The following is a 15,509-nucleotide window of genomic DNA, read 5'->3' on the forward strand; positions in this document are numbered from 1 at the left end:
CAGACCAAAAACACAGAGTTGCAATTTTCCAATAATGGATGGACCAGGAAATGAACAGGGTCAACAGCCAAGAGGAGGAGGAAGAAGAGGAGCAAGGATGCATGGTGGAAGGCAAAACAGAGGAAGAGGCAGAAGAGGACATAGGCTCCACCTGGCACAGCCAGAAGAGGACTGGCCACCCCACATAGCCTGGTTCCTCTCTAGGTTTATAATCTCCACCGGCACAGCCAGAAGAGGACTGGCCACCCCACATAGCCTGGTTCCTCTCTGGGTTTATAATCTCCACCCGGCACAGCCAGAAGAGGACTGGCCACCCCACATAGCCTGGTTCCTCTCTGGGTTTATAATCTCCACCCGCACAGCCAGAAGAGGACTGGCCACCCCTCATAGCCTGGTGGAAGGTGGAAGGAACATGCAATATATGTACATGTTATGTCACTCTTCCTTACCAAAACAAATTCAACTGTGTGTTCTGGGATATAGCGTATAATGGAGTTGGAATCAAGTTAACCCTCCCACATGCAGAAGACGGGGTCGGAATATCATCGGTCACAGAGCTACTGTGGATTTGCCAGGCCAATGGGAGGAAATATCACCATGTGTGCTGCTATTTCGGAGCATGGTGTCTAACCCATATCCCCCTTATAGGGCCATACAACACCCAGCATCTACTCAACTTTTTAGAGACTCTCTACAGGGCTCTCATCCCTGATGATGAGAGGGGTCTGTTTAGAGAGGATTTGCCAAAGTATGTGGTCATTTGTGATAATGTGAGTTTCCATCGATCAAACATAAGGCAATGGTTTGTGACCCACCCGAGGATGCTCATAGAATTCCTCCCACCTTATTCACCATTCCTTAAGCAAAATGAGGAGTTATTTTCAGCATGGAGGTGGAAGGTGTACGATCGTCAGCCACACACATAGATGACCCTGCTGGCTGCAATGGATGCAGCATGTGAGGACATCACAGTAGACGCCTGCAGAGGATGGATAAGGCATTCCAAAAGATTCTCTCCACGTTGCATTGGAAGGGAAAATATCCGGTGTGATGTGGATGAGAATATGTGGGCTGACAGACAGGAACGTCTGGATGTGTAGAGACAGCACAACAGTGCTGCGGGCAAAGTTGTGCCTTAGGGGTGGTTTCCGGTGTTTCTTTCTAATTTAGTTTTTTTTCCTTTGTGCCTCTTGGGTTGTCCAGTCTCTTTCAATCAATAACCCACATACAGTAATATGTAAATAGTACTGTTAAAATTGATATATGCCATAGAAGTGCAGCCTTGTGCATTTTCAATACAGTAACTGTCATCCAAACTGTAGCCTAAGTTTACATCAGGTAATAGTGTCAAAGTACACAGTTACATTGACAACATGCCTAAACATTTTGACGACCTTGTTCGTGAACAACGACTCAATGACTTATCATTCTGATGACACTGACATGATCATTGGCATGAATATTTACTTTTGAGAGATGTACTAAGGATTTTTAGTGACTGACCAGCTTTAGGAACATATCTATTGTATATTGCAATTTGTACAAATTGTTCTGAGAAATGCACTTATTATTTTGCACATGTTAGGGATGATGTGAAAAATGCACCAAAGCGACTGAGAAAAACTGTAATAAGGGCAAATAACTTTTTTCTCTTGCCATACATTCAAATTCCTTCATTATGTCATAGCTTTCAATAATGATTATTTTGAGGAAAATGTAGCTTCTAACGTCGTTACTATGATATAATTGACTCGATAACGTTATGGGGGAAAATAATTTTTACTCCTCTCTAGCTGTGAACAAACATAAATTGGTGCTTAAGTTTCCTTTTTTGGCGGGTTTTGAGTAGTCATTGAGCTACAGAATGTAGCTTGACCTGGCAACCCTGAGGCCAAGCTCTGAAAGGTAGAATGTTTTCGTGGTATGTGTGTAGTAGATCTAAATAAAAGGTCAGAGTCAAGGCTTTACATGATTCACTGGTGACTAACCCTCTGTCCTCTGGCCCTGGAGTCTTCTGGGAGGTAAGGAGGAGGGATGCTTGGTGTCTGACGTAGCCCAGGAAAACAGCTGTTCGTTGGGAAGGAAATAAGCTCTGACCTGCCTGTCAGTTGTGTACACTTCCAACACACCAGGGAATGGTGAAGTCAGACATCTCCACACTAAAGGTTAAAGTTTACACAGCCTTGGGTTGAGAGGTCACGTTATGAATACAAATACTGGAAGGGTATGCGAAATATGTCTTATCTCTCTCGCTCGGATTTAGAGGGGTTGGGTTAAATGCGGAAGACACATTTCAGTTGAGTGCAGTCAGTTGTACGACTGACTAGTTGTATCCCCCTCTCGCTCTCTCTCGTTCTCTGTGGTTTTCAATATGTCTTAAACAACAAGCCATAGAGGAAGGTGAACAGTCCTGCACTTCCATGAAACCCTCACTTGCTTTTGTCAACATTATGTCAAAGATTTGTCTTATTTTATCAGAAGGGAGCAGTTGACAAAACATGGCTTGTGTTTTCGGCAGGTTATTAAGTGTCTTCTGTCTTCTATCGTTGCTTTGAATAGCCAATCAGCTCTGAGGTAAATGCCCTACTGGTTGGTCCTAAAGTTGCCTGGCTCTAGCTCTTACCTGGCTCTCCCTTAGCTCTTACCTGGCTCTCCCTTAGCTCTTACCTGGCTCTCCCTTAGCTCTTACCTGGCTCTCCTTAGCTCTTACCTGGCTATCCCTTAGCTCTTACCTGGCTCTCCCTTAGCTCTTACCTGGCTCTCCTTAGCTCTTACCTGGCTCTCCCTTAGCTCTTACCTGGCTCCCCCTTAGCTCTTACCTGGCTCTCCCTTAGCACTTACCTGGCTATCCCTTAGCTCTTACCTGGCTCTCCCTTAGCTCTTACCTGGCTCTCCCTTAGCTCTTACCTGGCTCTCCCTTAGCTCTTACCTGGCTATCCCTTAGCTCTTACCTGGCTCTCTCTTAGCTCTTACCTGGCTATCCCTTAGCTCTTACCTGGCTCTCCCTTAGCTCTTACCTGGCTCTCCCTTAGCTCTTACCTGGCTCTCCCTTAGCTCTTACCTGGCTATCCCCATGGCTCTTACCTGGCTCTCTCTTAGCTCTTACCTGGCTATCCCTTAGCTCTTACCTGGCTATCCCTTAGCTCTTACCTGGCTCTCCCTTAGCTCTTACCTGGCTATCCCTTAGCTCTTACCTGGCTCTCCCTTAGCTCTTACCTGGCTCTCTCATAGCTCTTACCTGGCTATCCCTTGGCTCTTACCTGGCTCTCCTTGGCTCTTACCTGGCTATCCCTTAGCTCTTACCTGGCTCCCTTGGCTCTTGCCCGCCTCCCTTAGCTCTTACCCGGCTATCCCCTTAGCTCTTACCTGGCTATCCCTTAGCTCTTACCTGGCTCTCCCTTAGCTCTTACCTGGCTCTCCCTTAGCTCTTACCTGGCTATCCCTTAGCTCTTACCTGGCTCTCCCTTAGCTCTTACCTGGCTCTCCCTTAGCTCTTACCTGGCTATCCCTTAGCTCTTACCTGGCTCTCCCTTAGCTCTTACCTGGCTCTCCCTTAGCTCTTACCTGGCTATCCCTTAGCTCTTACCTGGCTATCCCTTAGCTCTTACCTGGCTATCCCTTAGCTCTTACCTGGCTCTCCCTTAGCTCTTACCTGGCTCTCCCTTAGATCTTACCTGGCTCTCCCTTAGCTTCTGGCTCCCCAGTCCTTCACATCATTAGTTCTCCCAGCGGGGTTGGCCTGCTGCTATAGATTTGTCGGTGATCATCATCATTACACTACACTATCACTACACTACACTATCACTACACTATCACTACACTGTCACTACACTATCACTACACTATCACTACACTGTCACTACACTATCACTACACTATCACTACACTATCACTACACTACACTATCACTACACTATCACTATCACTACACTATCACTACACTATCACCACACTACACTATCACTACACTATCACTACACTGTCACTACACTACACTGTCACTACACTATCACTACACCATCGCTACACTATCACTACACTGTCACTACACTGTCACTACACTATCACTACACTATCACTGCACTGTCACTATCACTACACTATCACTACACTATCACTACACTATCACTATACTATCACTACACTGTCACTACACTGTCACTACACTATCACTACACTATCGCTACACTATCACTACACTATCACTACACTATCACTATGTCTACACTATCACTACACTATCACCACACTCTCACTACACTATCACTACACTACACTAACACTATCACTACACTATCACTACACTATCACCACACTACACTATCACTACACTGTCACTACACTATCACTATCACTACACTATCACTAGACTATCACTACACTACACTATCACGACACTACCACTACACTATCACTACACTATCACTACACTACCACTACACTATCACTACACTATCACTACACTACCACTACACTATCACTATCACTACACTATCGCTGCACTATCACTACACTACACTATCACGACACTACCACTACACTGTCACTACACTACACTGTCACTACACTATCACTACACCATCGCTACACTATCACTACACTGTCACTACACTGTAACTACACTATCACTACACTATCACTGCACTGTCACTATCACTACACTATCACTACACTATCACTACCACTATCACTACACTATCACTACACTACACTACACTATCACTACACTATCACTACACTACTCACTACACTATCACTACACTATCACTACACTATCACTACACTATCACTACACTATCACTACACTATCACTACACTACACTATCACTACACTACCACTACACTATCACTATCACTACACTATCACTACACTATCACTACACTACACTATCACTACACTATCACTACACTATCACTACACTATCACTACACTATCACTACACTATCACTACACTATCACTACACTACACTATCACTACACTATCACTACACTATCACTACACTATCACTACACTACACTGTCACTACACTACACTATCACTACACTATCACTACACTACACTATACTGCACTATCACTACACTATCACTACACTACACTATCACTACACTATCACTACACTATCACTACACTATACTATCACTACACTACACTGTCACTACACTATCACTACACTATCACTACACTATCACTACACTATCACTACACTGTCACTATCACTACACTGTCACTACACTATCACTACACTATCACTACACTGTCACTACACTACACTATACACTATCACTACACTATCACTACACTATCACTACACTATCACTACACTATCACTACACTACACTATCACTACACTATCACTACACTATCACTACACTATCACTACACTATCACTACACTATCACTACACTACACTATCACTACACTATCACTACACTATCACTACACTATCACTACACTATCACTACACTATCACCTACACTATCACTACACTATCACTACACTATCACTACACTATCACTACACTATCACTACACTATCACTACACTATCACTACACTATCACTACACTATCACTACACTACACTATCACTACACTATCACTACACTATCACTACACTGTCACTACACTACACTATCACTACACTATCACTATCACTACACTGCTACTACACTATCACTACACTGCACTGCACTATCACTGCACTATCACTACACTACACTACACTACACCACACCACACTATCACTACACTATCACTACACTGTCACTACACTATCACTACACTGTCACTTTACTATGCACTGTCACACTATTACTACACTGTATCACTAACTGTCACTACACTATCACTACACTACACTATCACTACACTATCACTACACTATCACTACACTTATCACTACACTATCACTGCACTATCACTACACTACCACTATTGGCATCACTATCACTGCACTGCACTGTCACACACTATCACTACACTACACTACACTACACTACACCACTACACTACACTATCACTGACACTATCACTGCACTATCACTACACTATCACTATCACTACACTACACTATCACTACACTATCACTACACTATCACTGCACCATCACTATCACCATCACCATCACTGCACTATCACTGCACTATCACTATCACTATCACTACACTATCACTACACTATCACTACACTACACTATCACTACACTGTCACTGCTACACTATCACTACACTATCACTACACTATCACTACACTATCACTACCACTATCACTACACTATCACTACACTATCACTACACTATCACTACACTATCACTACACTATCACTACACTATCACTACACTATCACTATCACTACACTATCACTACACTATCACTATCACTACACTATCACTACACTATCACTACACACCGTCACTGCACTATCACTATCACCTCACTACACTATCACTACACTATCACAACACTATCACTACACTATCACTACACTATCACTACACTACACTATCACTACACTGTCACTACACTGTCACTACACTATCACTATCACTACACTATCACGACACTACCACTACACTATCACTACACTATCACTACACTATCGCTACACTATCACTATCACTGCACTATCACTACACTGCCTCACTGCACTGCACTATCACTACACTACACTACACCATCACTGCACCATGCACTATCACTGCACTATCACTGCACTATCACTACACTATCACTACACTATCACTACACTATCACTATCACTACACTACACTATCACTACACTATACTACACTTGTCAATACACTATCACACACATCACTATCACTACACTATCACTACACTACCTGGCCACTATCACTGCACTGTCATCACTATCAACACACTATCACTACACTATATGCTATCACTATACCATCACTACACTATCACTACACTATCACTGCACTATCACTATCACCACACTACACTATCACTACACTATCACTACACTCACTACACTATCACTACACTATCACTGCACTATCACTATCACCACACTACACTTATCACTACACTGTCACTGCACTATCACTGCACTATCACTGCACTATCACTACACTACACTATCACTACACTATCACTACACCATCACTACACACTATCACTACACTATCACTACACTATCAATACACTGTCACTACACTGTCACTACACTGTCACTGCACTGTCACTCACAATGCACTATCACCACACTGCACTGCACTGTCACTGCACTATCACTACACTATCACTACACTATCACTACAATGCACTATCACTACACTACACTATCACCACAACACTATCACTACACTGTCACCACAATACACCATCACCACACTATCACTACCACTATCACAACACACTATCACTACACTACACCATCACTACACTATCACTACACTACCACAATACACTTATCACCACATCACTACACTATCACTTACACTTCACTTATACTATCACTACACTATACTACACTATCACTTACACTATCACTACACTATTACACACTTTATCACTACACTATCACCATCACCATTACTGTCACTACACTACCACTACACACTATCACTACACTATCACTACACTATCACTATCACTACACTATCACTACACTATCACTACACTATCACTACACTATCACTATCACTATCACTACACTATCACTACCACACTACACTATCACTATCACTACACTATATTACTACACTATCACTACACTATCACTACACTATCACTACACTATCACTACACTATCACTACACTATCACTACACTATCACTACACTACACTATCACTACACTATCACTACACTATCACTACACTGTCACTACACTATCACTACACTATCACTACACTACACTATAACTACACTGTCACTATCACTACAATACACTATCACTACACTATCACTACACTATCACTACACTATCACTACACTACACTATCACTACACTGTCACTACACTATCACTACACTATCACTACACTATCACTACACTATCACTACACTATCACTACACTATCACTACACTATCACTATCACTACATCGCTACACTATCACTACACTATCACTACACTATTACTACACTATCACTACACTATCACACAACACTGTCACTACACTATACACACACTATCACTACACTACACTATCACTATCACTACTCACTACACTATCACTATCACTACACTATCACTACACTAACTCACTACACTATCACTTATCACTATCACTACATCACTGCTATCACCACACTGTCACTATCACTATTATCACCACACTATCACCACACTATCACTTACACTATTACCACTATCACTATCTAATACAACACCATCACTACACTATCACTACACTGTCACTACACTATCACTACACTAATCACTATCACTACACTACACTATCACTACACTGTCACTATCACTATCACTACACTATCACTACACTATCACTACACTATCACTACACTATCACTACACTATCACTACACTATCACTACACTATCACACTACACTACACTATCACTACACTATCACTACACTATCACTATCACTATCACTACACTATCACTACACTATCACTACACTACACTACACTACACTATCACTACACTATCACTACACTATCACTACAATACATCACTACACTATCACTACACTATCACTACACTATCACTACACTACACTATCACTACACTACACTATCACTACACTATCACTATCACTACACTGTCACTATCACTACACTATCACTACACTATCACTACACTACCACTACACTATCACTACACTATCACTACACTACACTATCACTACACTACACTATCACTACACTATCACTACACTATCACTACACTACACTATCAATACACTATCACTACACTATCACTACACTATCACTACACTGTCACTACACTATCACTACACTATCACTACACTATCACTACACTATCACTACACTGTCACTACAATACACTATCACTACACTATCACTACACTATCACTACACTGTCACTACACTACACTACACTATCACTACACTCACTACACTATCACTACACTGTCACTACAATACACTATCACTACACTATCACTACACTGTCACTACACTATCACTACACTATCACTACACTATCACTACACTATCACTACAATACACTATCACTACACTACACTACAGTGTTCTATAATGTATCACTGGCACCATCACTACACTATTACTCCCCACTGATGGTGCCCTACACCACTACACTTCACACCACAATCACCACTATCACTACACTATATTACTCCCCATGATGAATTTGCGCCTACACCGTCTGGGGGTGACAGGTACACTATCACTACACAGAACTGTTACCAAAGTGTTGCTGGTTTGAATCCCAAGGCTGACTAGGAAGACACTATCACTACACTATCACTCAAATCACACTATCACTACACTAAACTGATCCAGGGTTGCTGCCCTGGGGTTTATTCTGGATGCTAGATAACTGTCACGGTGTTCGTAATAATGGTCGGACCAAGACGCAGCACGATATGAGTTCCACATACTTTATTATTAGTGAAACTTAACAAAACAATGAACAATAAACAAACAAACTGTGACTCCTGAGGTGCTATGTGTACTAACTCCGAACATAAACAATATCCCAAAACCCACAGGTGGAAAGAAATATACTTAAATATGATCCCCAATTAGAGACAACGATAACCAGCTGCCTCTAATTGGGAACCATACAAATCACCAACATAGAAATTCAAACCTAGAACCCCACGTGGAAAATATAAACTAGAACAGCCCCCCAGTCATGCCCTGACCTACTCTACCATAGAAAATATAAACTAGAACAGCCACCCAGTCATGCCCTGACCTACTCTACCATAGAAAATATAAACCAGAACAGCCCCCCAGTCATGCCCTGACCTACTCTACCATAGAAAATATAAACTAGAACAGCCCCCCAGTCATGCCCTAACCTACTCTACCATAGAAAATATAAACTAGAACAGCCACCCAGTCATGCCCTGACCTACTCTACCATAGAAAATATAAACTAGAACAGCCCCCCAGTCATGCCCTGACCTACTCTACCATAGAAAATATAAACTAGAACAGCCCCCCAGTCATGCCCTGACCTACTCTACCATAGAAAATATAAACTAGAACAGCCACCCAGTCATGCCCTGACCTACTCTACCATAGAAAATATAAACTAGAACAGCCCCCCAGTCATGCCCTGACCTACTCTACCATAGAAAATATAAACTAGAACAGCCCCCCAGTCATGCCCTGACCTACTCTACCATAGAAAATATAAACTAGAACAGCTCCCCAGTCATGCCCTGACCTACTCTACCATAGAAAATATAAACTAGAACAGCTCCCCAGTCATGCCCTGACCTACTCTACCATAGAAAATAAAAGCTTTCCATGCTCAGGATGTGACAATAACAAATTAATGTATAAATAAACATTGTGTTTTTCTCCTGACTCCAGGCCAAGGTTGGACCCCATCACCACTAGCCCTAACCCCATATTAACTCTCTCCAGGGTTGGACCCCATCACCACTAGCCCTAACCCCATATTAACTCTCTCCAGGGTTGGACCCCATCACCACTAGCCCTAACCCCATATTAACTCTCTCCAGGGTTGGACCCCATCACCACTAGCCCTAACCCCATATTAACTCTCTCCAGGGTTGGACCCCATCACCACTAGCCCTAACCCCATATTAACTCTCCAGGTTGGACCCCATCACCACTAGCCCTAACCCCATATTAACTCTCTCCAGGGTTGGACCCCATCACCACTAGCCCTAACCCCATATTAACTCTCTCCAGGGTTAGACCCCATCACCACTAGCCCTAACCCCATATTAACTCTCTCCAGGGTTAGACCCCATCACCACTAGCCCTAACCCCATATTAACTCTCTCCAGGGTTGGACCCCATCACCACTAGCCCTAACCCCATATTAACTCTCTCCAGGGTTGGACCCCTCACCACTAGCCCTAACCCCATATTAACTCTCTCCAGGGTTTGACCCATCACCACTAGCCCTAACCCCATATTAACTCTCTCCAGGGTTAGACCCCGTCACCACTATCCCTAACACCATATTAACTCTCCAGGGTTAGACCCCATCACCACTAGCCCTAACCCCATATTAACTCTCTCCAGGGTTAGACCCCATCACCACTATCCCTAACCCCATATTAACTCTCTCCAGGGTTAGACCCCATCACCACTATCCCTAACCCCATATTAACTCTCTCCAGGGTTGGACCCCATCACCACTAGCCCTAACCCCATATTAACTCTCTCCAGGGTTGGACCCCATCACCACTAGCCCTAACCCCATATTAACTCTCTCCAGGGTTGGACCCCATCACCACTAGCCCTAACCCCATATTAACTCTCTCCAGGGTTGGATCCCATCACCACTAGCCCTAACCCCATATTAACTCTCCAGGGTTAGACCCCATCACCACTAGCCCTAACCCCATATTAACTCTCCAGGGTTAGACCCATCACCACTAGCCCTAACCCCATATTAACTCTCTCCAGGGTTGGACCCCATCACCACTCAACCCCACTAGGGTTGGACCCCACCACTAGCCCTAACCCCATATTAACTCTCTCCAGGGTTGGACCCCATCACCACTAGCCCTAACCCCATATTAACCCCAGGGTTGGACCCCATCACCACTAGCCCTAACCCCATATTAACTCTCTCAGGGTTGGACCCCATCACCACTAGCCCTAACCCCATCTCCTCCAGGGTCCCCATCACCACTAGCCCTAACCCCATATTAACTCTCTCCAGGGTTGGACCCCATCACCACTAGCCCTAACCCCATATTAACTCTCTCCAGGGTTAGATCCCATCACCACTAGCCCTAACCCCATATTAACTCTCTCCGGGGTTGGACCCCATCACCACTAGCCCTAACCCCATATTAACTCTCTCCAGGGTTGGACCCCATCACCACTAGCCCTAACCCCATATTCATTTCATTTCATTTCATTTAAGTCATTTAGCAGACGCTCTTATCCAGAGCGACTCTCTCCAGGGTTGGACCCCATCACCACTAGCCCTAACCCCATATTAACTCTCTCCAGGGTTGGACCCCATCACCACTAGCCCTAACCCCATATTAACTCTCTCCAGGGTTGGACCCCATCACCACTAGCCCTAACCCCATATTAACTCTGTCTCTGTAGGTCAGGCCAGGGTGCACCAGCTGGCAGAGAACACACGCTACTTCAGGTCTCGTCTTCAAGAGATGGGCTTCATCATCTATGGTAACGATGATTCTCCTGTGGTCCCAATTCTGCTCTACATGCCAGGAAAAGTTGTGTAAGTTCCTTTCATTTGGTTTATTCGACAGGGACAATGCACTGCTTTCTAACCCCTCTGTTCTACATGCTGGGAAAGTGATATAAGTATCAGACCGTACCTTTCATACATTTGTATATTTTATTGTGGAAGGAATGAAAGGAGAGGTTAGATTGTGGTCCTTTTGTAGCTCACAGTTGGTTGAACGTGGTGCTTGTAACGCCAAGGGTAGTGGGTTCGATTCCCGGGACCAGCCGACTGGTAAACATTAATGCACCTCATGGGTGTAAATCGCTTTGGATAAAAGTGTCTGCTAAATAGCATATATTAGATTAGGAATTATAACCCTTGCCACTAGGGGGCGTATGTAGTCTGTTGTCTGACCTACCACCACCATCAGACCCAGACAAGACCACCTTCAACTAATCACCACTAGGGGGCGTATGTAGTCTGTTGTCTGACCTACCACCACCATCAGATTTAAATGTATGTACCTTCAACTAATCACCATCAGACCCAGACAAGACCACCTTCAACTAATCACCATCAGACCCAGACAAGACCACCTTCAACTAACCACCATCAGACCCAGACAAGACCACCTTCAACTAACCACCATCAGACCCAGACAAGACCACCTTCAACTAATCACCATCAGACCCAGACAAGACCACCTTCAACTAACCACCATCAGACCCAGACAAGACCACCTTCAACTAACCACCATCAGACCCAGACAAGACCACCTTCAACTAACCACCATCAGACCCAGACAAGACCACCTTCAACTAATCACCATCAGACCCAGACAAGACCACCTTCACTAATCACCACTAGGGGGCGTATGTAGTCTGTTGTCTGACCTACCACCACCATCAGACCCAGACAAGACCACCTTCACTAATCACCTGGCACATAAAATAACTCCTAGAGGAAATCTGCTTTCACTTTGTGTGTCTATCTCATCTTGCCTTCTGGGGACATACACAGGGGTGACAGGGTAGCCTAGTGGTTAGAGTGTAGGGGCGGCAGGTAGCCTAGTGGTTAGAGTGTAGGGACGGTAGGTAGCCTAGTGGTTAGAGCGTTGGACTAGTAACTTAAAGGTTGCAAGTTCGAATCCCCAAGCTGACAAGGTACAAATCTGTCGTTCTGAACAGGCAGTTAACCCACTGTTCCTAGGTCGTCATTGAAAATTAAGAATTTGTTCCTAACTGACTTGCCTAGTTAAATAAAAGTTTTTTTTATATATAAAATATATATATATATACAGTACAGTATAGCTGCAGATATGGTAGAATTGGTTAGTTCCAGAGGCCACAACGATGTCTGAATGTATTTACGACAGGTCAGCTATTGGCCATGATCTTTTTGCTGTTTCAATTGATCGAGTCACTTGGACTAATTGTCATACAGCTACTATATCTGTTGCTGGAAAGGGGTCAGTTCAGAAGCAACAACAACAACAAAAGGGTCAATATTGAGTGTCTTTTCAAGATGACTTTGAACAGCGGCCATTTTTACTGTGTCCAGATGCTCAGTGAATCAGTAAGCGAATCAGTCAGTGAATCAGACAGTGAATCAGACAGTGAACCAGTCAGTGAATCAGTCAGTGAATCAGACAGTGAATCAGACAGTGAATCAGTCAGTGAATCAGTCAGTGAATCAGACAGTGAATCACTCAGTGAATCAGACAGTGAATCAGTCAGTGAATCAGTCAGTGAATCAGACAGTGAATCAGTCAGTGAATCAGTCAGTGAATCAGTCAGTGAATCAGACAGTGAATCAGTCAGTGAATCAGACAGTGAATCAGTCAGTGAATCAGTCAGTGAATCAGACAGTGAATCAGTCAGTGAATCAGTCAGTGAATCAGACAGTGAATCAGTCAGTGAATCAGTCAGTGAATCATATAAAATGTAGCAGGCGAGGATCGTATTCACACAGGACAGACACTTTCAGATGCGTCCCAAAGATAACAGCCTTCTGGCAGGATAACATCGAACCCTGTTGAGCAGCTGGAGGACCTTGTATACTGGGCTTCCTTCTACTATGATGTCATCACTGGTCGTCTGCTGTCCTAGTTTCTGGTGGAAAACTAGGTTAATGTTCAGGGAGCCAATGTCCATCTTTACCATTCCACTCAGTGGCACCAAGGACAAATAGCAGAACATTTGCTGATCAAATGCTACCATGTGGTTTGATCATGTGAGCGAGTGGTAAACAAGGTCATTAGTTCAGGGTCATAGTGTATGTTCAGGGTCATAGTGTATGTTCAGGGTCATAGTGTATGTTCAGGGTCATGGTGTATGTTCAGGGTCATGGTGTATGTTCAGGGTCATACTGTATGTTCAGGGTCATAGTGTATGTTCAGGGTCATACTGTATGTTCAGGGTCATAGTGTATGTTCAGGGTCATGGTGTATGTTCAGGGTCATGGTGTATGTTCAGGGTCATAGTGTATGTTCAGGGTCATAGTGTATGTTCAGGGTCATAGTGTATGTTCAGGGTCATGGTGTATGTTCAGGGTCTTACTGTATGTTCAGGGTCATACTGTATGTTCAGGGTCATGGTATATGTTCAGGGTCATAGTGTATGTTCAGGGTCAGAGTGTATGTTCAGGGTCATAGTGTATGTTCAGGGTCATAGTGTATGTTCAGGGTCATAGTGTATGTTCAGGGTCATGGTGTATGTTCAGGGTCATACTGTATGTTCAGGGTCATAGTGTATGTTCAGGGTCATACTGTATGTTCAGGGTCATACTGTATGTTCAGGGTCATGGTGTATGTTCAGGGTCATAGTGTATGTTCAGGGTCATAGTGTATGTTCAGGGTCATACTGTATGTTCAGGGTCATAGTGTATGTTCAGGGTCATACTGTATGTTCAGGGTCATGGTATATGTTCAGGGTCATAGTGTATGTTCAGGGTCATACTGTATGTTCAGGGTCATACTGTATGTTCAGGGTCATAGTGTATGTTCAGGGTCATAGTGTATGTTCAGGGTCATAGTGTATGTTCAGGGTCATGGTGTATGTTCAGGGTCATACTGTATGTTCAGGGTCATAGTGTATGTTCAGGGTCATAGTGTATGTTCAGGGTCATAGTGTATGTTCAGGGTCATAGTGTATGTTCAGGGTCATAGTGTATGTT

The 15,509-nt window shown here is 43.6% G+C and overlaps 1 protein-coding gene across 1 annotated transcript in view; it reads left to right on the forward strand.

Moving 5' to 3' along the window:
- The window catches only part of LOC135568860 (serine palmitoyltransferase 2-like), a 113,171-nt gene that overhangs the window by 92,205 nt on the left and 5,457 nt on the right, over window positions 1-15,509 (forward strand). The window contains exon 8 of the mRNA XM_065015640.1: window positions 12,251-12,386. Coding sequence (XP_064871712.1) covers window positions 12,251-12,386 — 136 coding nt within the window. The remainder of the gene's footprint in view (window positions 1-12,250; window positions 12,387-15,509) is intronic.

This window comes from Oncorhynchus nerka, unplaced genomic scaffold (assembly GCF_034236695.1).
Source record: "Oncorhynchus nerka isolate Pitt River unplaced genomic scaffold, Oner_Uvic_2.0 unplaced_scaffold_1375, whole genome shotgun sequence".
Lineage (NCBI taxonomy): Eukaryota > Metazoa > Chordata > Actinopteri > Salmoniformes > Salmonidae > Oncorhynchus > Oncorhynchus nerka.